Source organism: Pteronotus mesoamericanus, unplaced genomic scaffold (assembly GCF_021234165.1).
Source record: "Pteronotus mesoamericanus isolate MK-2021 breed Mesoamerican mustached bat unplaced genomic scaffold, CSHL_Meso_final contig_94, whole genome shotgun sequence".
Taxonomy (NCBI): domain Eukaryota; kingdom Metazoa; phylum Chordata; class Mammalia; order Chiroptera; family Mormoopidae; genus Pteronotus; species Pteronotus mesoamericanus.
In genome coordinates, this window is record NW_026555285.1 from 31,335,241 (window position 1) to 31,358,631 (window position 23,391).

The following is a 23,391-nucleotide window of genomic DNA, read 5'->3' on the forward strand; positions in this document are numbered from 1 at the left end:
AGTAACTATCTTTATTCTTAAACTGATAAAAGCATTTAACACATAGTGTACAGTATAAACAAGTGCTATACATTTTGCTTATAAAGTGACTTAAAATATTTAAAGCATTATATAATTCCATTTGTACAAAAAGTAAATCTCCAAATAAAGCTTTGGTTAGTAGAACTGATTATGTACATCAAATCCATTTTCCAAAAGTTGTTCAAGGAAAAAAGCTTCATTCACTAACACAGGTAGTTCTTGTACAATCAATGCTTTTTTTTTTTTACTGTTAATAAGAAGGGGAAACAGTATAATAATTACTTTTAGTTTCAAAGTCTACATCATCCTTTTTTCCTTCTCATTTATATGCGGCCAGATGCCATCACTTTTAAAAAGCAAAAATTATGTAGAAAAATCACCTTTTACTTTATTCTTATGAAGGTAACCTATTTTAAAAATAGATTAGACCTGTAAGACTATTAACTTCTATAACTACCAAAATGCTTTCTAAAAGTTTAAAGCATTAATATGTCCCACTCGGGGCAAATCACTCCTAATTTCCCTTAGGAGGGTAATATCTATTAGCACTAGTGCTCAGAATCAAAGTTTATATAATATCTAAAAAAACTAAATATAGCCCAAAACTTAGTATTTTTACAGAGTCTACAATGTATGAATTACCTTCATTTATATGAAAAGTAATAAAAATGCTACCTTACTTAAATAATACAAAATATCAGTTTAACCAAATTAACAATCACAAAACTATAGACAATGTTCTATTAAAATTTTCCAGTCCACTGAGCAATATTTACTCAAAAATATGATTATGAACTTAAATATATCCTCTTTTAAATTTACAGTTTATGCTGAACTGTACACTGGTGCTTTTTTTAAAAATGATTTTGGTAAATCCTACTTACATAACTATACAATTCCAAAATGGAAAAGTGAGTCATCACTAAAATTTACTGGAGACTAATATTCTTTCATGGAAATAATTTTTAAATATTTTAAAGTTCTATCTTTAATTATTTCAATTTAGCTTTTAAAATAAACTTTTCATTTCAATTATTGAAAATACTTCAAAACTACTTTAAACAAAGATAAACAAAACCAAGGAGAACTGGTAAAGCATTCCTTACTTTACATACGATGCCTCAAGTGACACATACATAGTAACAGGTTGCAGAAAAGAATTTTTATGGTTCAGATTACAGAGCAAACCTAAAAGTTTATAGAAAGCTAAACAATGCCTTTCTTCTATTGTTTATTTTCTTTTAATTTGATCTTGGCTGTTTATTATCCTTCTATTATAATCACTGTGTGATATATATCAGATTCCTAATTGTTCCAATTATGTTTATACCTCATTAAACAGTTTTGTAATATTTGAGAACACTCAACTAATTTGTTTTCATTAGATACGAAATATCCTACATTTTTCTCACAAAATGCTCACTTTCCTGAGCTAAATTAAACACCTTATAACAGGTGTGTATGTATAGCTGAAGACCCTAAAATGTCAAGTTTACATTTTTAAAAAAATGCATAGACAACGTTTTGGAAAACCTACTAGTACTCACTTCTTGGCTATTATATATAGGTTTTGTTCCTTCAGACTGTAAAATATTTAATCTTTATAACAGGTTATTATTTTCAAATTTGAACCACCATTTTGAGTTTTCTGCAATTTGCTATTAGGCTAAAGAAAGAGATGAAGTTTTCTGAACAAAAGTGGTTCATGGGTCTTCCAATAAACAATCCTTATATACTCAATGCAGATAATTAAATTTCTGTGCCACAAAATAGAATTACATCAGAACTACAGGAAATAAACTTTTATTATAATACAATATGCTTAAAGTTAAGGTGCTATTCATCATTGCTTACATCATTTGGTCTTTACCAGGTGGGCATCATGTCTGGAAACCACACCCTACCAAGATGCTTGGATACCTCCCAATGAATCTGCTCCAAGCTATACTTCTGATCAGGAATTAATACTTCTTCCATAATGGATAACTGAGACAGGCGGCCACCACACATCTTCACAAACTCAACAAAGGCACTACACGAGACTTCACATTCCCCTAGTCCAATAGCTGACAAATTTTTGCAACGTTCTGCAATTCGAATTAACTCTTCGTCAAGAGGCCGTAATCCATTAGCACACACTACTAGTTCAACTAGCCTAGGGCACGTCATTCCCACACGGCCAAGCACATCTTTGCTTACTGATCTCCCAAAGTAAAGATGGGTGGCAGGTGTTTCATACCGAAAGAATGGATCAAATTCCTCTTCATATAAAAAAAAATACATCACTAGGTTCACTTTGGGTGAATGTCTGATGAAAGCATCCCAACTGCTCTTCTGAATAGTATGGAAGTGTGTCTGTCCAGGATTCTCACTGACTACATCAATGCGCAAATGTTCTAATCGGACGTGCTTTTCAGAAGATAAAGCAAGCAGCAATTCATCACTTAACAAGTGGTAATTCAGGGCCAGTTCACGTAAGCCATGACATTGATCTGCCACACAAAGGATACCTTGGAAGAAAAAAGACCTAATTATTCACAAATTTCTATACAAGTTTACCATTTTTCAAAAATTTAATTAAGTACATGTCCCACAATGAAATCTTACCATATTTCTCTTACACAAAGCTATATAATTTAAAATTTAGTTGCATGGTTGAACTAGCGGGAGGTAAGTCACAAATATTTAAAAATTTATTACTAATTTTGTCTGTTAAAAAAATGAGACTAATAAGGTATCTAAATCTGATACCTTAAAAAGAAATAAAGCTCACTTATAAATTCAGAAAGATCAAAAATTATTAATTATATATCATTTAGAATTATAAAATGGCTAAGTAAGGTTTATCCCAGTAATACAGTACCATATTTTTTTAAAACACTGATTATTAACACTAAGTTTACAGGTTAGGCAAAAATTATATGAGTACTGCAACAGAGGTCAAAAGACTTTTTTTTTGAAATTTAAGAGCTAATCTTAATAAAATAAAAATAAGGTAAAAACCATACAAAACACGATTTATGTAACTAAATAAAACATTTGAAAAAGAAAAAGCATCAACGTAGCAAAGTTTAACTGCTAATAGCATATAATAGGTTTGTCAAATTTATCAAGGTAATTACCCAACTCACATTAATGGAAATATACATTATCACTTTTAAAGCACAAACATAACCCCAAAGCAGGTCCTTAAATGGTTCCAATGTTTAGGGCACTATGCTTCAAAACTGCCCCAAATGCCTAATAGCAGATGATTTACCAAAGGTCAGTCTGATCTCCAAAGTGGCCTAGTAAGACACACCTTATACATACACTACTTGATAAGTGACCCATTCAAACCATTTCCTTTTTGTGTTTAGCAACAAGGACATATCTGCTATTTATTGTACAATAACGGTATGTCAGATACCAGGTATATTCAAATACTCATAAAAGTCTAGAAGGGTATGTATTACATCTATTTTGAAGTTCAGGCAGCTAGCTAAAGATAGCACAACTGGAATTCAAACATACTCAGTGACGAGTGACCCTTATGTTCATGCACATAACTACTGTTTAAGAAGTGACAATACTGAGACTTTCGGTCAAGATGGCAGCATAGGCAGACATGGCTCACCCCTGCACAACCACCTCAAAATTACAACTAAAATACAGAACCACCATCATTCAGAACTGTCAGAAACCAAGTGGAATGAAAGTCTGACTCAAACTACAGAACTAAAGAAACCACATCTATCCAGACTAGTGGGGGTGCGCAGACACAGTACAGGCTGGTCCCACACCCACATGTGGCAGACAGAAATTCAGGAGGAATACCTCGGGAGTGAGGAGTCCCAGCCCCACACCAGGCCCCCCCATCCCAGGGCTTCAATGGTAGGAAAATAAGCCCCCACAACTGCTGGCTGCTAAAACCAGCAGGGATTGAGTCAGTGGAAGAAACTGCTGAAGCCCCAAGCAGTTCTTCTTAAAGAACCCATGAAGACTTACCTACTCACACTCCCTCCCTCGGAGCTCCAGCACTGGGGTAGCAAGCAGGCTTAAAGGCACCAGTGGTATACAGAGAGAAATGGAAGGATTCGGCAGCAAGATGAGCAGAGACCACTGTCCCTTTTCTAAACCCTCCCCAAACAGAGCCACAGAGCTGGCAAGCCAGAGCCATATCTGAGTCTCCATCAACCTCGCTAAAACTGTTTGAGCTGCCTTGGAGATCCCCAGAGACTCTGCCCCACCAAAGCTGCTTTTCCATAGAGTGGCTGGTCTTGGCTTATGCTTCACAACTTCCTAAGTTCTCTTAAACAAGCAACAGCTGGCCTCAGTGAGCCCCATGCCCAGCACTAGGAGCAGCCAGCCTAGATTCACAGCTTGACTTTGCCTGAAAATCTCCAAGTCCAGCACAAGCAGCAGCCATCTCAGATTGCTTTAAAGCTCAGGAAAGGTGGCCCTGGGGGGGAAAAAAAAGGTGGGGGCTGACCTTGGCCTGTACCACTGAGGAAACCCCAGAGCCAGCACACCCAGTGGACAGCTACAGACTATAACGGAGCACCACCACCCTGCCCCTGCACAGCTGATCCTCCATGGAGGGACAGAGGTTGGTGGTAAATGGTCACAGCCAATCCTTGCAGCTGACACTGGCCTTGGTAAATTCCTCCTTTTGATCTGCCAACAGCAAACAAGGCTCAACTACAAGAGGAGGGTGTGCTTAGTCTACACGAAGGGCACACCTCAGTACCCACCCTGGATGACAGGGGAGGCTGTGCCACTGCACCTTACAGGACACCCATTATATTAGGCCACACTATCAAGACATGGACTCAAAGCAGCATTGCCTATTAGAAACAAACAGAGATAGGCTACCAAAATGAGGAGACAAAGATGCCCCAAATGAAAGAAGAGATCAAAACTCTAGCAAAAGAACAACAACAACAAAAAAAGGAGATAAGCAATCTATAAGATGCAGGGTTCAAAACACTGGTTATAAAGATGCTCAAGGAACTGGTGAGGACTTCAACAGCATAAAAAGATCAAGTCAGAAATGAAGGATACACTAACTGAAATAAAGAACGATTTATGCGGAAACAATAGTAGAGTGGATTAAGCAAAGAATCAAGTCAATTATTTGGAACATAAGACAGAAAAGAACCACCAATCAGAAAAAGAAGAAAAAAGAATCCAAAAATGAGGATCTGGGACAACTTCAAGAAGTCCAACATTCACATCATAAGGGTGCCAGAAGGAGAAGAGAAAGAGCAAGAAATTGGAAATCTTTTGAAAAAAGTAATGGAAGAAAATTTCCCTAATTTTCATTAGGGAAAGAAACAGACATGCAAATCCGGGAAGCACGAAAAGTCCCAAACAAGATGGATGCACAGGGGTGCACTCCAAGACACATCATATTTAAAATGCCAAAGGTTGAAGATAAAGAGAGAATCTTAAAAGCAGCAAGAGAAAAGCAGTTAGTTACCTACAGCTGAGTTCCCATAAGACAGCTGATTTCTCAAAAGAAACTTTGTGGGCTAAAAGGGTTGGCAAGAAGTATTCAAAGTCATGAAAAGCAGGGACCTACAGCCAAAACTACTCTACCCAGCAAAGCTATCATTTAGAATCGAAGGGCAGGTAAAGAGCTTCCCAGACAAGAAAAAAACTAATGGAGTTCATCATCACCAAACCATTATTATATGAAATGTTAAAGGGACTTATTTAAGAAAAGGAAGATCAAAACTATGAACAAAATGGCAAAAATACATATCTATCAACAACTGGATCTTTAAAACCAACTAAGCAAACAAGAACAGAGACAGAATCATGGATATGGGCAGCATTTTGATGGCTGCCGGATGGGAGGGGTGTTTACGGTAATTGGAGAAGAGGTGAGAGGATTAAGAAGTACAAACAGGTAGTTACAGAATAGCCATGGGGATGTAAAGTACAGTATAGGAAATGGAGTAGCCGAAGAACTTATACACGACCCATGGACATGAACAAGATGTAGGGACTGCCTGAGGGAGTTGGGGGTGCTGGGTGGAGGGAGGCACAGGGGAGAATATCAGGACAACTGTAATAGCATAATCAATAAAATATAATTAAAAAAAAAGCAATGACAATACTGAGGCCACCATTAAGTCAAAATCTTTATAATAGTGGGAGGACAGTACAAGTAACAGAATCAATGAATAGATAAACTGAATGGCTAGTGTAAAAGAATCACCAGGAGAGGCAGTAAAAGATGTCTGTGCTTCCCCATTGGGCCGTGGCCAAGTGTCTGTCTCCCCAGGGTATGCATATACTTTAAAATAAACCCTGACCACCAAGGTTACTTGGGCACATTTACATTCTTTGCAATCTCCTAACTCCTGACATAAAAACAAAACATGGGAAAAGGTAACCAAAGATGCAACTAAAAGAAACTTGAAGATATCATTTAAAAACTACTAAAACAGTGTGGCAGGCATTAATTCTAGAAGTGGTCAAGAAAAGAAAAGAAAAACAAAGAAAAGAAAAGAAAAAAGATGGAACTCCTACCTTTTGCGATAACATGGATGGAACTGGAGAGCATTATGCTAAGTAAAATAAGCCAGTTGGTGAAAGACAAATACCATATGATCTCACCTATAAGTGGAATCTATTCAACAAAATAAACTAACAAACAAAATAAACCATAGGCATGGAAACATGAACAGACTGAAAGTGACCAGAGGGGATGGGGAAAGAGGACAATGGTGGAAAGAAGGGGAAGGGACTGGACAAAAAACATGTATGAATGACCCATGGACATGGACGATAGTGTGGGAATTAACTGTGGGGGCAGGGGGTGGGATGGGTGGAGGAGGGTAAATTGAGACAACTGTAATAGAATAAACATGATTTAAAAATTAATTTAAAAAAAAGAATACAAATAAAAACCACAATGAGATACCTGTTCACACCCTCTAGGATAGCTAGAATCAGGGAGGCAGAGAACGGGTTTTGATGAGGGTATAGAAAAACTGGAACCCTCATACACGGCTAGTGGAAATGTGAAATGGTGCAGCTGCTTTGGAAAACAATATGGCAGTTCCTCAAATGGTTAAACAGCGTTACTATGATTTAGCAATTCCAAGCCTAATACACCTAAGAGAAATTAAACCCTATGTCCACACAAAAACTTGTATATGAATTTTCACAGCAGCAAAATTACAAGGTGGAAACAATTCAAATACTCACCAACTGATCCAAAGATAAATAGCATATCTATACAATGGAATATTACTTGATAATAATATGAAATGAACTATACTGATACATGCTACGACATGGATGAACTCTGAAAACATCACACTAAATGAAAGAAACCAGTCACAAAGGACCACATATGGTATGATTCCATTTATATGAAATGTCCAGAGGAGGCACATTACAGAGATAGAAATACGATAGATTAGCAGCTGCACAGGGCTAGTTAGGATGAGGGTTTGGAAGGTAACAGCAAAAAGGTATGTGGTTTATTTTTGGGATAATAAAAATGTTCTAAAATTGATAGTAGTGACGGATGCCCGACTCTGTCAATATACTAAAAGCCAATAAATTATAAACTAAATATATGAATTATATGTCAATAAAACTCACAAAACTAGTATAGAAATTCATTGTTTGGTAGTATAAATTCATATAACTCATTGGGGTGGGGGAACATAGCAAGAAGCATAAAAAAGATTCAGATCGTTTGATTTGGCTCTTCCACTTCTTAATAATTTGTCCTAAGGAAGAAATGAACAGAAGCCAACTGCTATGTGCCACAGCAAAAATGTGGAAACAAGTGTCCAATCTTAAAAGAACTATAAGGCAAATGTTGGCTTATCAACAAGAAAGAACACTAAGTAACTAAATGTTCATTAGTTCAGCTGATAATTAACGAGTATCTTATACAGTACTGGTGCCAGGGTGGTAATGACAACACAGGAACAAAACACCCTTATCCTAATAAAAGGCAGCAGGTAATGAAGCAAGAATGTCATGAGTGTCATAACAACGGAGTCAGGGAAGGTTTTCTATAGCTAACAGCGAGACCCACAGAATTAAAAGGATCAAGCTAGGGCAAAAGGTGAGTAAAGAAGAAAGTGAATGGTATTTCCTGTGTGAACACCCAGACATGGAAGAAAACATAAGCATTCTAAGAACTAACGGAAGCTCAACACACAGTACCCATGTAAGAGAGTGTCTTAAAAGATGAAGCCCATCGGACAGGCAAGGACCAGATCATAGGGATCTTGCCAGCCTCAGTGAGGAGTCTGGATCTTATCTCAAGCACCGTAAAAATGTTTGAAAGAAACTGGAGAGGAAAAAAAAATCAGATTTATATTTTAGAAAGATTACTCTGGCTGTAACAAGGAAGTCAGGTTGGAGAAGAGCAAGACTACAAGTCAATCAGCTGAGGGTACAGCACAAAGATTGCAGGGGCCTGGACTAGAGTAGTAAGAGCAGAGATGAACACAGGCACACTGTCCTAGTTAGTTTGGGCTACTCAACAGAACTGAGTGGCTTAAAAAATAAACATCTATTTCTTCAAGTCCTGGGGGCTACAAGTTCAAGATCATGGTGCCAGCATGGTCAGGTTTGGGCAAGGGCCAGAACTCTCCCTACTCTTCTGTCCCTTCTATAAGGACACTACTGTTATTTAGGAGGGCTTCACTCTCATGACTTAATTACCTCCCAACCCACCTCCAAATATCAACACATTGGGTATTAGGGCTTCAACACATGGATTTGGCAGGGGGCGTGGCACAAACATTCATTCTACAGCATCATAGAGATTCAAGGCCTATTTCAGTGATGAGGTCACCAGACCTCAATGACTGAAGGAATGTAGAAAGTGAGGGTAGTAGGAATTGATGCCTTCTATCAGGTCCCCTTATAACTAGGTGGATGGCACCATTCAATGAAATAGTGAAAAAGGGAAAGCAAGAGACCTCGATGAGGGAAAAGGAAGTTCATTTGTCTGACGTACCTGTGAGACATTCTAGAGGCCCTGGGCCTTTGGCAACTCAACACACAACCCTAGAGCTCTGGAGACACCAAAAGTAGGAGGTATTAACATACAAAATATAAGTGAAGCTCCAGGTGATGACAGAGCCCAGAGTTTACACAGTTTAAAAAAAAAAAAAAAAAAAAAAGGACCCAATACAGAACACAGTGAAACATCAAAATTTAAGGAACAAAAACAAAAACCAGCAAAGAAAACAGAGTAGGAGCAATCAGAGCGGAAGGAGAAAAATCCAGAATATAATATCAAAGAACCAAGACCCAAATCTTGGTGCCTAGAGGTCCAGTAATAGACAATTATAAGGACTATATGAAATGGCAAAGAAGTTTAATATGTTCCATGAAGAAAGCAGAATAGAAAATATCCTGTAATTTCAACTTAGAGAAATTGTCCAAAAGTGCAAAATATGGATAGAAAGAAAATACACAAATATGTTAAATTTTAAATTAAAGTCCTCTATGGTTATACTCTTAAATTAAAAAGTATTACAAGCACTTCTTTTCCTCCCTTCCCTTCCTGAACAACTAGTCCGAAAGTCTGTAGGTTAAACCAAGCAAGCTTGTACCATGCTATCAGAACTGATGTGTATATTTAATAAAAATAAATGAACATCAGACGTACAGGGATAAAGAGAAGAACAAGCTCAGTCTCATGAGTAACCAGAGGCCCACAGGCTCTCAAGGGCTCCAAGTTATATTCAGAGTGCTATGTAAGCAGTAGGGTATCTAAACAGAGAAGAGGAGGAAACAAGAATGAAACCAGAACACCTGAGCTGAATTTTGAAAGCTGAGCTGGAGTTATGCAGACAAAATGCGAAAAAAAGGTATTCCACCAGGCACAGTGTACTGATGACACACATATAAAAGCACTGGTCCTGTCCTACTCTCCCGTGCTGAAACCAAAATCCACGGATGCTCAAGTCCCTTATATAACATGTGTAGTGTCTGGGCCCTGGCTGGTGTGGCTTAGTAGATTGAGCACCAGCCTGCAAACCAAGAGGTTGCCAGTTCAATTCTCAGTCTGGGCACATGCCTGGGTTGCAGGCTAGGTCCCCGGTTGGGGGCGTCTGAGGGGCAAATCTCACATTTCTCTCCCTGTCTCCTTCTCTCCCCTTCTCTAAAAATAAATAAATAAACTCTTTAAAAATGCGTAGTGTTTACTTATAACTTATGCACATCCTTCCTTATAATTTGTCTCTACTTACAGTACTTAATACAATCTAATGCCTGTGTAGTTACTAGTCTGTATTGTTTAGGGAATAATGACCAAAAAAAAAAGTCTGCACATGTTCAATACAGATGCAACCATCATAGGCCTAACTACATGGTACATACACCACCACCACCACCAACAAATTGTCATTTTCAATCCATAGCTGGTTGAATCCATGGATGCGGATCCTATGGGTATGGAAGGCCCACTGTATTGCAAGAGACCTAGCCATTCTCACCACCAAGACCCTCTGCGTAGGGAGGCAAGAGAGAGTGAGCAAGTAGCCTCCACCAAGAGGAATTCATTTTCTTAGAGGAAAACCAGATTTAGTTATGGCATGAAGATAGGAAATGTTCTGTAAGGAGTTCAAGGATTTAACACTGTCCTGTAAAAACAGGTTTCCCACATAACACAGCCAAAGGGTTGGGAGGAAATTCAATAGTGGAAAGTTGAGTCAGGAGTGAAGCATCAGAGAGTAATACTAAGTATGGGTTTATATTTACTTTACAAACCATTTGACATTTAAATTATATCAAACTGAATAATACTGAATGTTTAAATCTATGTAAGGGGAGCTGGAAAGAGATTTGGTAATGCTCTTTCCCCATCTGAAGGGACTCTTAGCTCCAAAATTCAACTTAAGAAAAGCATCATCTTGCAAAATATAAGGCAACAACTTCAGCACAACTCTTCTCCCTCTACATAATGAGAAGAAAAGCAATAATGAGAATACACTGACTCAAAACCTACCCTGCTAGCTCAACTACAATTAGAGAAAGTTCTATTTTACCTAAGGGGCACCTTAGGCAAGACTCACCTTGTCCTTTCATTTTTTAATTTATCCATTTTCTAACACAGGTTGGACACAGATTGCCAAATACAATTAGAAAATGAGTTTTATATGTCAATGCTACAGAATTTATGCTATTTATTGTGACATGAAAAACATTTTTATGTAAAGTAATGAAATATATTAATCCACCTTCGAGATTAGTGATCATAGTTTTTCTTATTTTGATAAACATATCAATACATTTTACTACAATGTTATATGGCAGAAACACAACATACCTGCTGGAGACACGTGAGGACAGCTACTCATTTTGAGCAGCTTCAGCGTATCACTGTTGTTGGCCACTAATACTTTGAGGGATGGATCATCTACTGGGGTATCATCGATCTTAAGCGAGGACAAGGACTTGGAGTTTACAAACACAACTGTCAGTGCAGAGATAAAGTGAGACTGAAAAGTAAAAAAATTAAAACTGTTTCAATTTCTACAAATGAGAATTGAGGGGGCTGTCAAAATACACAAGTGTTTCACGTGAGCATTCATGATATTATTCTGTAACTGTTTTAGGGATAGCATTCCTTTCACTTTATTGAAGTGACTTTTTACCTTTGGGAGGAAAAAGACTTCAAGTCTCTGGATGTGTGTCTCTGTATCACAACAATCACTGATATGTAAAAAGTGGAATTCTGGAATCCAGGATAATACCTCTCAGACACTTCACATCACCTTATCTGGAAATCCTACTCTAATGTTTTGTAATACCAAACTGTACTATTTTTTGGTCTGATAGTAATGACCATTAAAATAGTACCCACTGCCCCAGCTGGGTGGCTCAGTTGATTGGAGCATCGTCCTGTACATCAAAAGTTTGTGGGTTCAATTCTTGGTTAGGGCATGTACAGGAGGCACCTGATCGATGTTTCTCTCACATTGTTGTTTCTCTCTCTCCCTTCCTCTCTCTCTTAGATCAATTAAAATACATGCACGCGTGCGCGCGCGCGCACGCACCCACACACATACACATGCATATCCTCAGGTGAGGATAAAAAAAGTAGTTAAATAATAACTATCAGCATAATTATTAAGAATTACAGTAAGAATCAACTCAGAAGCTATGAAAGATTCATTGGGAATATGGAAGCTCATACAAAATTTGATTCTAATTAAAATCACATCTAAATAAAATTTCAAATTTAAAACTCCTTTAAATATGTTGAATTATCTATAGTATTTTCAAATCTATTTTATTTTAATCCCTTTTTTCCCAAATGCACCAATTGATATCCATCCACTTATTATATACATATAGTAAGTTATCAGTTAGATACAGAATCGAACTAAAGGAACCACTTTAGGGAAACAGGAATTAAAAAGAACTACACAGCCATAAGCAAAGGGCAAAGAATCCAGGAGAGTAAGGAAAGAGAGGCCAACACATGGTCCAGCACATTCCTCTCCAGAGCTCATCCGACCCTCCACTTAGCTTTATAAAGTTACTTCAGCAGGGAAGAGGGAAGAGGGCAGGCTAGCAGCCAAGAAAATACAGTAGACCCTCGAACAGCGTGGGTTTGCATTGTGCAGGTTTGCTTATAAGTGGATTTTTTTAAATCGAAAAATCTCAAATTTTATAAAAGTGGACCATGCAGCCCAAATCTGTGTTGTTCATGAGTCAATTATATTTGAGCCACAGCTGGAAATTCGCATATGCTGAGGGCAGAATTTTCTAATGCTTTGGGGGTTATTTTTCTGTACTGTAATTAAATAACTGGTTTACTACTTATATTTTGGTTAAGTAACTGTTTCGCTATTTAAATGTTAACAGTTTCCTCCTAGTAATTCCCCATCAGACTCAGTTATATCTCGTACACCCACATTTCTCCATCAGTGTACTCATGACTGCACGACTGCCTTCATTTCCCGTCCCCCTCAGATTCAGCTCTGGTCAAATACACTTCTTTCATGTTCCCTTCGGTTCTCACAGGATTTCCAAAATAAAGCAACACCCTATTTCAATCTCTACAAAAGCCGTAACAGGGAAATAAAAAAAGAAAAACAGTATAAGCATCCTAGGCCTAATTATTTTATATTTATAAATGTGTTCTAATTGTATTAAATTTACTGAGATGACATTGGTTAATAGGGTCATAGAGGTTTCAAGTGTACATTTCTATGATAAATAATATGGAATACTACGCATACTTGCGTGTCATCCCTTCATAGGGGCTGTGCTAATCTTCTCTGGATCATTCCAATTTGAGTATATGTGCTGCCAAAGTGAGCACCCTAGGCCCATTTAGTAAGGAAAGAGGCAGTCCTAGATACATCAATAGTTCCCAAAGATAAACCTACTACATATAAGTACAGTCCTAGTACTAGTTATGCATAATGGTAGTCCTGAGTAATTAGAAAAGGAACTTATGTTCAACATACCTTTTAATATGGTATATGTTATACATATGCTTTACATATATTTGTTTTTTTAACTATGGCACGTACATAAAAAAAATCAATTTGAAACATTTCATTTCCCACATGATACTTGAACAGGCTACCAAGAGCTTCTTGGAGTGTGAGGTCCCTGATTCACCTTAGGACTAGACTGCTCCCCAGAAGGGAAAATCTGAAATAGGAATCGTAATACAAAATTCAGAAGTTCTTTGGATGATTTTTACGTACATTAAGTTTGAGAACTATAGTAATGCAATTCATGGACTTAGAATCTTACAATGCGGATATGAACAGAGGTTCTCGTGCCCATTTTCCCTCATTTCACACACGAGGAAAAAACATTTTATCTCAAAGGTATATATGTAGTGAATCTTTTTAAAAAATCAGTTGAGACTGTGACACTAACTGGTGATGATGTATTTAAGTGGTTACTGATATTCCATTAAACAGCCTTGGTTATAATGTACACTCAACTTAGTAAAACTTCTTGATTCATCCTAGTAAATTATACTGTTAAGTGTTTTAAAGGGATATTACATTTTAGTTCATGGCATACTCTGAAAAAAACCTTTCAAATTATCATCGGATTCTAACCTACTAAACATTAGCTAACCTACTCAGGGGCCTTTATTGTCTTTCTAAAAATTGCGCCGTTCTTACTGTTCTGTTTTAACAGAGTTATGAGAAACTATTTCTAGTTACATGTAAGATCATCTTAGATCATAAATATAAATCACCTTAACTCTTCACCAAAAAAAGTTTTCATTAAATAAAATCTGTAAACTGATCCAAGCTATACTGAAACTAATGTTGCTTTAGAATAAATCTTTACACACTTACCAGAAGATTTTATAAGTAAGCTATACCAGCTTTCAATACTGGAACTGCCTACTTTTTTTATTTCAATTTTAGCAATCTGCTCTGAAAGTCCAAAAAGGCACATCTGTATGTCTTTTTCCTGCAGAATCCTCTGCAAATTCATTCACTGTTCAACCTCACTCATGTAGAAGCGCAAGAAAAAGCTTTAAAAAATCCTGTAACATTCTAAATAGTAGTTTTTTCTATCTTACTACTACTTTTCTTACACTCCCACGGACAGTACAAGAAATGAGTAGGGTTTCAATGAATTTCTCAGTAATAGCTAATAAACACACGCGTGTGTACACACACACACACACACACACACACACGCATAGAGTAAGATACCTTTGGTAAATCCATAAAACTTGGCCGAGCAGTTGAAATAAGTCCAAGTGTTTTTAAAGAGCAGTTCACAAGTTGCGATAATATATCACAAGCTGCTTCAGCTGACTCTTTGCTGCTGTCCACCTTAGAAAACAAAACACCATTAACCCACAGATATATTTACATTACTCTGTGCATATCTTAACTTCACAAAAGTGATTAATAGTTACTAGTCTACTGCATTATAATTTAAATATTTATTCTTTCAATCATTTACCATCACATATAACATCAGTCTTTTGAATCACCTGGAAAAATTAAAGGGTAACTGTCAAGACTTAACTTTTATTATGATGATATATATTTAATGTTGAAAGAACTTGACTCTAAGTTGATTTATTCCAAACTGACTATACAACCTAATGAAATGCAGAAATTTATATTTGGGAAATAATTATATATTTGACAGTGGAGCCAACCATACATATAAGTAGTGTCTATGGTATACATGTTTCAAGACACAAGAAACTGAATGCCTATTTACTCAGAAGGTTCAAGTAAATCACAACCAGGAATTCATCATTAATGATAATGAAAAAACAAATCCAAAGAAAACGAGGGCCTCCAACTAGTCACGCATGAAAATCTGAAACAAAGAGAAGCAGCTGTTCCTATATACTCTTCTGCAGACAGTGTCCAGGTATAAAGGTAATAAGCCAAAACTCCTCAAGAGCTCTTTTTCTAAGAAGGAAGTTGTTCCCTAAGCTAAAAAGCATCTTAAACCGGAATAGGTAAAAGTAATATCATTACTTTAATTCCAGACTGATGTACATTACCTTAACCGCAAAATGTTCTGAAGAGCTGGTTGTAAAACTGTTGTACTGATTTATATGAAAGTTTCAGAGCTGTTTGTTAGTATCCTTTGGCTAAGTTTTCTCTATACTAGTGGTTTACAAAGTGTGGTCCCTGGACCAGCAGCATCAATATCACCTGGAAACTTGTTGGAAATGCAAATTCTCATGCTCAATCCAGACCATCTGCATCAGAAACTTTGGGTGCGGGACCCAGAAATTTTTGTCTCAACAAGCACTCTAGGTAGTTCTGATGCACACAAAGTTGAGAAACCACTGCTCTACACTAATAACTGACTATACTCCTCCTTGGCCTATAGTCAGTGATGAATTAAATATAACTATTCTCAGGAGAGCTCAGAAAAATCCTGTGATGTAGCTCTCTTTGCAAATCAGGAATTATTTTCTCAGCAAAATAAACAATAACATAATAAAAATGTTTAAACTTACAATGACAAGTGGCTTTGTGAAGGTTATACAAGTTGGACATAACTGAATTGTGTCACAGAGTTATAACAGATTAACAATGACCCAGCCAATCCACTGGATGGAACTGGCCTTTTGACCTATGAAATTAACATATTATACTCATCTTTTTACAGGATTTACCATTAGAACACTCTTAGACAACTCAAAGATGAATGAAACCCAATGAAAGCTCTGGAGTTTTCTAAACAAGGAGGTGGGAGAGGGACAACACATAAGAAGTTCCTGGCTTTTGTCTGTTTGACCCTCCACCATTCATTCCCCCATCCTTCCCGCCAGTTAGGGTTGCTGGATAACATAAAAGATATCCAATGAATAAATATTATTAAGTATGTTCCAAATGATGCGAGGGACACATTTACAAGAAAAATTATTTGTTGATTATCTGAACTCAAATCTAACTAGGTGCCCTCTATTTTTATCTGCTAACCCTAGCAATCCCACCCTCAGTGGCCTAAGTGCCTTGATGCGTTCTTCTGGGAAGAAGGCCGTAATACACCCAACCATGCCCGCCACCGGGTCTCTCCTCCTCCTTGGACACACATGGGCGCATAAGCTGGTAATCACCCAAGAAGGAATGACATTCCTGGGAGAAGACAGACTTTCATCTTGGTAAGGAGCTCTAGGTTAAGAATCACCACTCTAGGTTTAACTTTACCTGTTTAATAACTGGTATATATAGCTCAATCAGGTATTTAAGTGTTAGCTTTTCAACAATTATCATCAGTGTTACAAATTTAGTAAACAGGGCCATAGTCCATTTAGATATCCCCCCAAACAAAACAATACAAACCTCTATACTCATAAAAACTACCATGATTCCTTAAACTATTCTGGACATCTGAAAAAGCCATGCCCACATCATTTATCTCATCACTGCATAATTTCAAAGATGTCCCTTCCCACAATGAAAAGAAACAAAAAGTTCTTTTTGGCATTCTTCCATGTACCTTTTTCTATTTTTTTCTAAAATATATTCATCTTAATTCTTTCACGTAAAATTTCTGTATCTCCCTTTTCTTTGAAGACTTCATATCATAAAGTTATCAATAAGCAAACCTAGTCCTTATTAGATAGAAATAACAATTGAGTATAAGTCAATCATAATATCCACATTTTAAAAATTTTATTGTATATTTCTTTTTCCTGAAATTGTTTGCAATAATTCAATGTGACTGACAGCTTTGGTCAATGATTTATGCTACTTAGTGGTTACTTCTGCTCTTAAGAACTTACTAATAATTATAAATAAAATGGAGCAATTAAGTTCAAATATAATTATTTGTTACAGCTTTTAAGGTGCATGATAACTCTAACTCTTTAAGTACTTCTAAAAGCAGTATTTCAAAGCCATGGGAAGATGTATTGATTTAGAATACAAAGTCCACTAAATCTGATCTTTTAAAGGAAAAATGTAATATTACCTTGAAGCTGACATATTGTAGATGGTTTGAATGTCTTTTAATAATCTGTTTGATCAGCTCTGGATGTGTAGCTTTCAAGTAAGATGTAGCTGGCTGATTCAGTTCAAATTCAAAACATCTCCACAAGTCAGGCATGTGAAACACCTGATTCCAGTTGCGGCAAACTTGGGAAGCATGAGCCCGGTCAAGAAGAGGCAAATATTTAAACACCTGGAGGATAATGTCCTGAAGGAGATTACCCCAATCACAAGTCTGAGAATGCTCGCTTGAAGTCCTTGGCTTCTTGGATTTTTCTGTAGTATCTTCTTCTGATGAACTGTGATCACTATCTCTTCCTCCTCGTTTCATCCTATTTGGAAAAATGCACATTGTTTTCATACGTAATTTCTGAATAGAAATAAATCCAAAATTCATTCTTCTGTTACTGAGATGTGTATATATGTATGCATAAATACAAACAAGAGGAAAGAACTGGACCACTAATTCCAGGAGCATATCAAAATAAAATATAATGAGAAAACACCAGTGGAGGCCAACTGTCATCATACAAGATTTATATAGGTGTTTCTACATTTGTATTTATACTGTACTATTTGGGGGGAAAGTTTATCATGACTTTAAAACTAAACCAAGAATTGATATATTTTTTAAAAATTTTTATTTATTGATGAGAAAGGGAGAGAATGAAAGAGACAGACACATCAATTTGTTGTTCCACTGATTTCTCCATTCACTGGCTGATTCTTGTATGTGCCCTGACTGGAGAATTGAACCCACAACCTTGGTGAATCGGGATGATGCTCTAACCAGCTGAGCTACTCGGCCAGCGTACCAAAAATTTGTATTTTAAAAGTTATAGTCCACTAACTCAAAGAGAACCTACAGTGGAACTTTAAAGGTTTCTTACAGGACATCTAAGGATAGCTGCTGTATTTGAATTCTTGAATTCAAGGCAGATTAGAATCCCAGTAACCTCCAGAGAGGATCTGAGCCAAGAGATCTTTTCACACTGAACAATTTGTGTGATACATGTTACCATCAGACCTACTCTCTGCTAAAGATATGCAAACTCATTCCTAATAAGTATTTGGTCTCCAATGTGGTTTCTTCTTTCAAAACACCACTTGCTGATGAAATGTTTTTCCCTCAATTGTAGTTCTGAATGACAGGTATGTGTTTATTACATATATTTGTATTACTTTCATTCCATTTTTTTTAAAATGGACTTTTTGTTACAAAATAGTAGTGTGGTTATACTACTATTAGAATAGTAGCCTTGAACAAATTACTTGACCTCCCTGTGCTTCAGTCTGTAAAATGAAGATAACAACACATATGCTTCTTGTAAGAAATCAAATAGTACTTGGGCTTTTGAAAGGAGATAGATCATTGTTAACTCAGTTATAGTAAAGGAGTGCAGTATTAAAGAAATTAAAATGCATGCCAGTAAAATAGGAAAAATGATCCTATTCTTGTTTTAAAATAAAGTATGTGTGTAAAGAGTGCAAGAGCACACATTTATATATGAGAAACACACTGGAAGTAGATTCACGACATTAATATAGTTAACTATAACAGTGAGTGGGATATTACATTATATTAATATTATATTAGTAGTGAGATTACAGGTGAAATTTTTTTTTTTTGCCATTACACTTCTCTGTATTTTACGCATTTATTTTAACGTCAATGAATTACACTGTAATAAAATGAAAAGGCCTTTAAAAAAAAAATAAGTACTATATGCTCTAAACTAAGTGAGATAACTTTGGACCACTTAAATAGTACTCCTATTTAGTTTAGAGCCTGCAATACTTTCCTTTTGTCTCTAGAGAGCAATTTGGTGGTGGTTTGGATTTAGAGTCATAGCATTTGAAAAGGATGGCTTGTGCCTGGCTCCAACTGTCTTCGCACACTAGCACGTAGGAATTTCTGATTCCTGTGTGGGATGGAGGATGTGCAAATTCATGAATCTTAACCAAGTATGTCTTTGCAGATTCTCTCTCTATCCAGTGGCTAGCAAAATTTGTTAAGGCTTGGGGGCTGGAGGTAAAGAGAATGGCAGAGACCCCTGCTCTTTATGGCATTAAAATAAACCCGGGAGGTCTTAGAACATGTGCAATAAACTGCCTTTTCTTCATTGTGTCTATGGCCAGCTACGTACGTTAAGTGAAGTAAATGCTGCCTATCCTTTTGAGCAAGGGGAGGGGAAGGGAGAAAACAGAATGACAGAGGTGATGCCAAGAGTGTAGTTTCACGGAAGACTAAAGTTCATGTGTGAATCTAAAAATGCATATATTAAAATATATTTAGAGAAAAGGCAGTATAACCTACAACGTAACCTTTAATATAAAACAATCTCTCCCAGTAATAGCGTCTTATGAGAGGCTGAAATAACACTGTCATTATGACCCATTTTTCTGCTTTAACTTATCCTGAAGGCTTACTTTAATTTTAGCATATAAAATTTGGGTCAAAGAACAAAGAGTTTGCTACCCAGGGCTTGTAATTTCTCTTCTGGCTATCTAAAACTCTTCAGAATTTTGAGATAAAGAGATTCAAAAAAGAAAGAAGACATCCTTGTAATTTCTACTCCTATTATAGAGTGCTGATTGCCTGTTTCTGGAGAAAAGTCTTCTAAAACCAGAACTATTCAACTTCAAGATGAAATGATTCACCTTAGAGTGTATGGACATAAAAACAAAAATGACAGTCTTATCCACACAATTACCTTTGTTAATACTTTACTGATCCTAACAACAGATACTTTCTTTCGGCTATTACAGCCCTGTTTTAAATAAAAGTATATTTCAATACTTTTCTAAGTTGAGGGAAGAAATGAATTGACATATTAACAAGTATGCAGCATTGAGGAACAGAATCCCTTCGTCTAGATATAAGACTGTATGACACCAAAGTAAATTTTAAGCACTTACTACAATACTTTATGACTAGCTAAACAAAAATCTGTAATTTGTCATATATAATATTACTGTAATGTGTCAGAATTATAGTATGTTTAGCAATAGAAAAAAACTCCAAGGCCAAATACCAATAAAAATGGTCTCTGTATTGTCTTCATTTATGTATGAAAATAACACAACACAGTGGGCACATAAAATTTTTAAGTATCATTTTTCCCCAAGATAATCTCATTTACCAATGCAAAACTCTAAAATGTTTTCAAAAGTATCTTATTAAATCTGTTTGCACATGAAGCTCTGCTGTATCAAAAGGCAATGCAAAACATTCACCCCCAATCTGCAAAGAATGCACATCAGTGGACTATTTCCTACTTTTAGCCAAAGTGAAACACCTCTTACACGTGAAGAGAAGCGGTGCAGGGATGGGAGCTGGGCGACAGCGGGCAGAGCGCCCGCAGAGCACCAGCACCAGGCCTTTTCACGGCTCCGGCAGTTCCATTCCGAACTGCCACTTTTCCTCGCCCCAAACAGTCCATGCAACTTAGGCCACCAGAGCGTTTGGTGAGGGAGCGACATTCCCACGAAGGGCCCAAAAGCAAATTAACGAGGAAAGACCGCAAACTAGACGAGCAGCCCAGGGAGGGGCAGAACTAACAGCATTTCTACGCCCTCTACAGGCGCCGCGGCGCGCACTGCTCGGACGGAGGGCGGAAGAGAACCCTTGGACGGGTCTCCCTCCTCGCCTTCGGCACGCTCGGCTTGTGGTAATTTTAAAAGCTCACCTGACTTGGCTCTAAAAAGCTTCCTTTGGCATCACAGTTCCTTCCCATTTATACTCTGCTTTGACTAATATCAAAATTAATATGCATCCTTTGGCTGGAATACAAGAATGAGCCCGTGGAAAGAGATCGCCTCTCAGAACTAGACTGTAGGAAAAGTGTAGCCGTGACAATGTGCCTGGTGGTCATCTGTAGGTTCACTGGGACTCAATGGCATTTTTACAAATATTTCAAGGATGGCAGAAAAAAAGGTTTGGGCCATTCGACTGGACATCACGAGCAATAAAATACTGGTAGCCTCACATCTTAGCTCAAAGATGCGGGCCGATCACTTAAGAGGCTGCTTCCCAACCCCAGTCTGCAGCCTCGCCGGGAGCGCCTGCTCACGTCAAAACCAGGCGCGGAGCCGCTCAGCGCAAGTTGTCCAAGTTTTCCACTCGGCTACGCGGCCCGGGCGGCCCTTGCTCCCCGCGCCCCCTCCAAGGATGGGCTTTGCCTGACATTTCTCCTGCGCCCGACTCCGGACAGTCTGTTTTGACATCTTAAGGCCCCTTCTTTCTCCAGGGACAAGCACGGGCGTAGCACACAGGGGGAAGAGCCCGGCCCTTTGCGAGCTGTACGGTGACTGTCACTAACCCCTGCCAAGAGTAATAAAGACAGGCGACAGGCGCGGCGGAGTCGCGGGGAGGCTGCACGCGGCCCCAGCAAAACGTACCACGCCCTGTTGACATGTTTTGAAGCAGGCAAGAGGGGAAACGCCCCCAAGCCGACTCCAAGGTCTGGGCGCCGCGCCCCCAGCCCCGCCCGGCGCACCCGAGGGTCTGCTGGCCGGCGCCCGGGACCCCGCCGCCAGGCCTGTCTGGCCGCCCACCCACGTCGGCAGACCCTCCCCGGCCCCACAGTCGCAGCGGAGCTCCGGCTCTGGCCCTCCGCCGTTACCTGCTGCTGGAGGCGGCTTCCCCCACACACCACCCCGGACTCCGGGGACGGCGGCGGCTGGTTCCGCGTCTTTCACATGGGGCCTCCCGGGCCCCGCGCTTCGGACTCCCGCCGACGCGGCCCCCCGCGCTCCGCCCGCATCCGAGGCGCTGGTCCCGCCGCGGACGCCAATGCGACTCCACCTTTGCGGCTCTGGCTGCCCAAGGAGTAGCCTTCCTTCCCAGACCCGCGCCGTCCGCGTCCTTCTCCCGGCACACTCGAGGCAGTAAGAGACTTCCCTGAGCGAGCTATTGCCACCGCGTAGGTCCCTGCGCCTCGGCCCAGACTCCAACTTCAAAATGGCGCCCGGGGCCGGCGGCCGCGCGCTTTCCCCGGCGCGTCTCCGCCCGAGGGGCGGGCGCGTGTCCGGGGCGGCGCGCTCGCGGGGGCGGGAGACGGCGGGAACGGACTGCGCCCGCGCGCCAGTGCGTGCCGCCCCGCGCAGCTGGGCGCTTTGCCTCCTCTTTTTGGAGGGCAAGTCGGCCGTGTTCGTCCCCGAGAGGTTACTGCGGGTTTTAGGGATTTTTTGTTTTCAAGCCGAAGTGCAAAGGGTGGAGCTAGCTAGATGCCTAAGAGACTATCCAGTTGGAAATGGAAAGTTTAGGGAGGTGGAGCAGAAAGAGGAAAGGCGGGAGTGTCTCCGGAGTCTGCGCTAGGTTCGGGGGCAGAGGCGTAAACAAGAGGTGTGGGCCGCTGACACACCTCCGCACGACCGGGCAGGCCCGGCGGCCACGCCTGCGCCTGCGCCTGCGCCGAGGAACCCAGGCGGTAGTACCGGCTCCGAGTATACACAAGCCTTGTATACAAAAGGTGTCATTAAAAACTGCAAGGAAGTATACCAAAATGGTGACAGTGTTAAGTCTGAGGTTACAGACGAATTTTATATGTAAAATATTTGTTCGTATTTTTCCAATTTTTCTAAAAATGAGTTACTACTTTTTAAAAAACTCGTGTACTTTATAAATTACATATAGACTCCTGAAAATTGTAAATAGTTTTCTGCAACCCAGTAAGGAAAATGTAAAGGAGTAGTAGATGGTTATTTAAGAGAAAACCTCTGCTGAAGCCGTTTGTAAATTGAGGCATCTTTGTAATTGCTACCTACTTAAAACAGTTTGGATTCTGGGGATACTGGGTTTTCTTAAAAAATTGTAATGTCCTTAAGTGCAAAATCATAACTTGAATCATGCCGCCACCCTCAAAAATAAAAAGAAAGCATTTTCCACCGCGTGTAAGAGACTAGAAGGCAACGGAGCCGGGGGTCCCTCCGCTCT

At 38.9% G+C, this 23,391-nt stretch overlaps 1 protein-coding gene and 1 non-coding gene across 3 annotated transcripts; both read right to left on the reverse strand.

The window, feature by feature from the left end:
- Positions 1 to 22,443, reverse strand: FBXL3 (F-box and leucine rich repeat protein 3). 2 transcript variants are annotated; one of them, XM_054586449.1, is made up of 5 exons: positions 22,261 to 22,443; positions 17,437 to 17,785; positions 14,697 to 14,819; positions 11,321 to 11,492; positions 1 to 2,531 (listed from the first exon to the last, which is right to left on the reverse strand). In XM_054586449.1, exons 2-5 carry the CDS (start codon positions 17,782 to 17,784, stop codon positions 1,888 to 1,890), a joined length of 1,287 nt encoding a protein of 428 aa, XP_054442424.1. In that variant the 5' UTR covers position 17,785; positions 22,261 to 22,443; the 3' UTR covers positions 1 to 1,887. The 2 variants fall into 2 exon arrangements, with proteins under 2 accessions (XP_054442424.1, XP_054442426.1); XM_054586451.1 differs by having other exon boundaries at positions 22,079 to 22,360.
- Positions 13,218 to 13,324, reverse strand: LOC129081228 (U6 spliceosomal RNA). The gene has a single exon (XR_008530289.1). It is a non-coding gene; the product is annotated as a U6 spliceosomal RNA (small nuclear RNA).
- Positions 22,444 to 23,391: the final 948 nt, after the last annotated feature.

Excerpts from the sequence above, each read along its gene's own strand:
- FBXL3 (XM_054586449.1), bottom strand. The coding sequence starts at position 17,784 with ATGAAACGAGGAGGAAGAGATAGTGATCACAGTTCATCAGAAGAAGAT. Across the intron at positions 14,820-17,436 it reads TACAATATGTCAGCTTCAAG|GTGGACAGCAGCAAAGAGTC; the intron begins GTAATATTACAT and ends TTGTTTTCTAAG. Across the intron at positions 11,493-14,696 it reads GTTTTATGGATTTACCAAAG|TCTCACTTTATCTCTGCACT; the intron begins GTATCTTACTCT and ends TTTACTTTTCAG.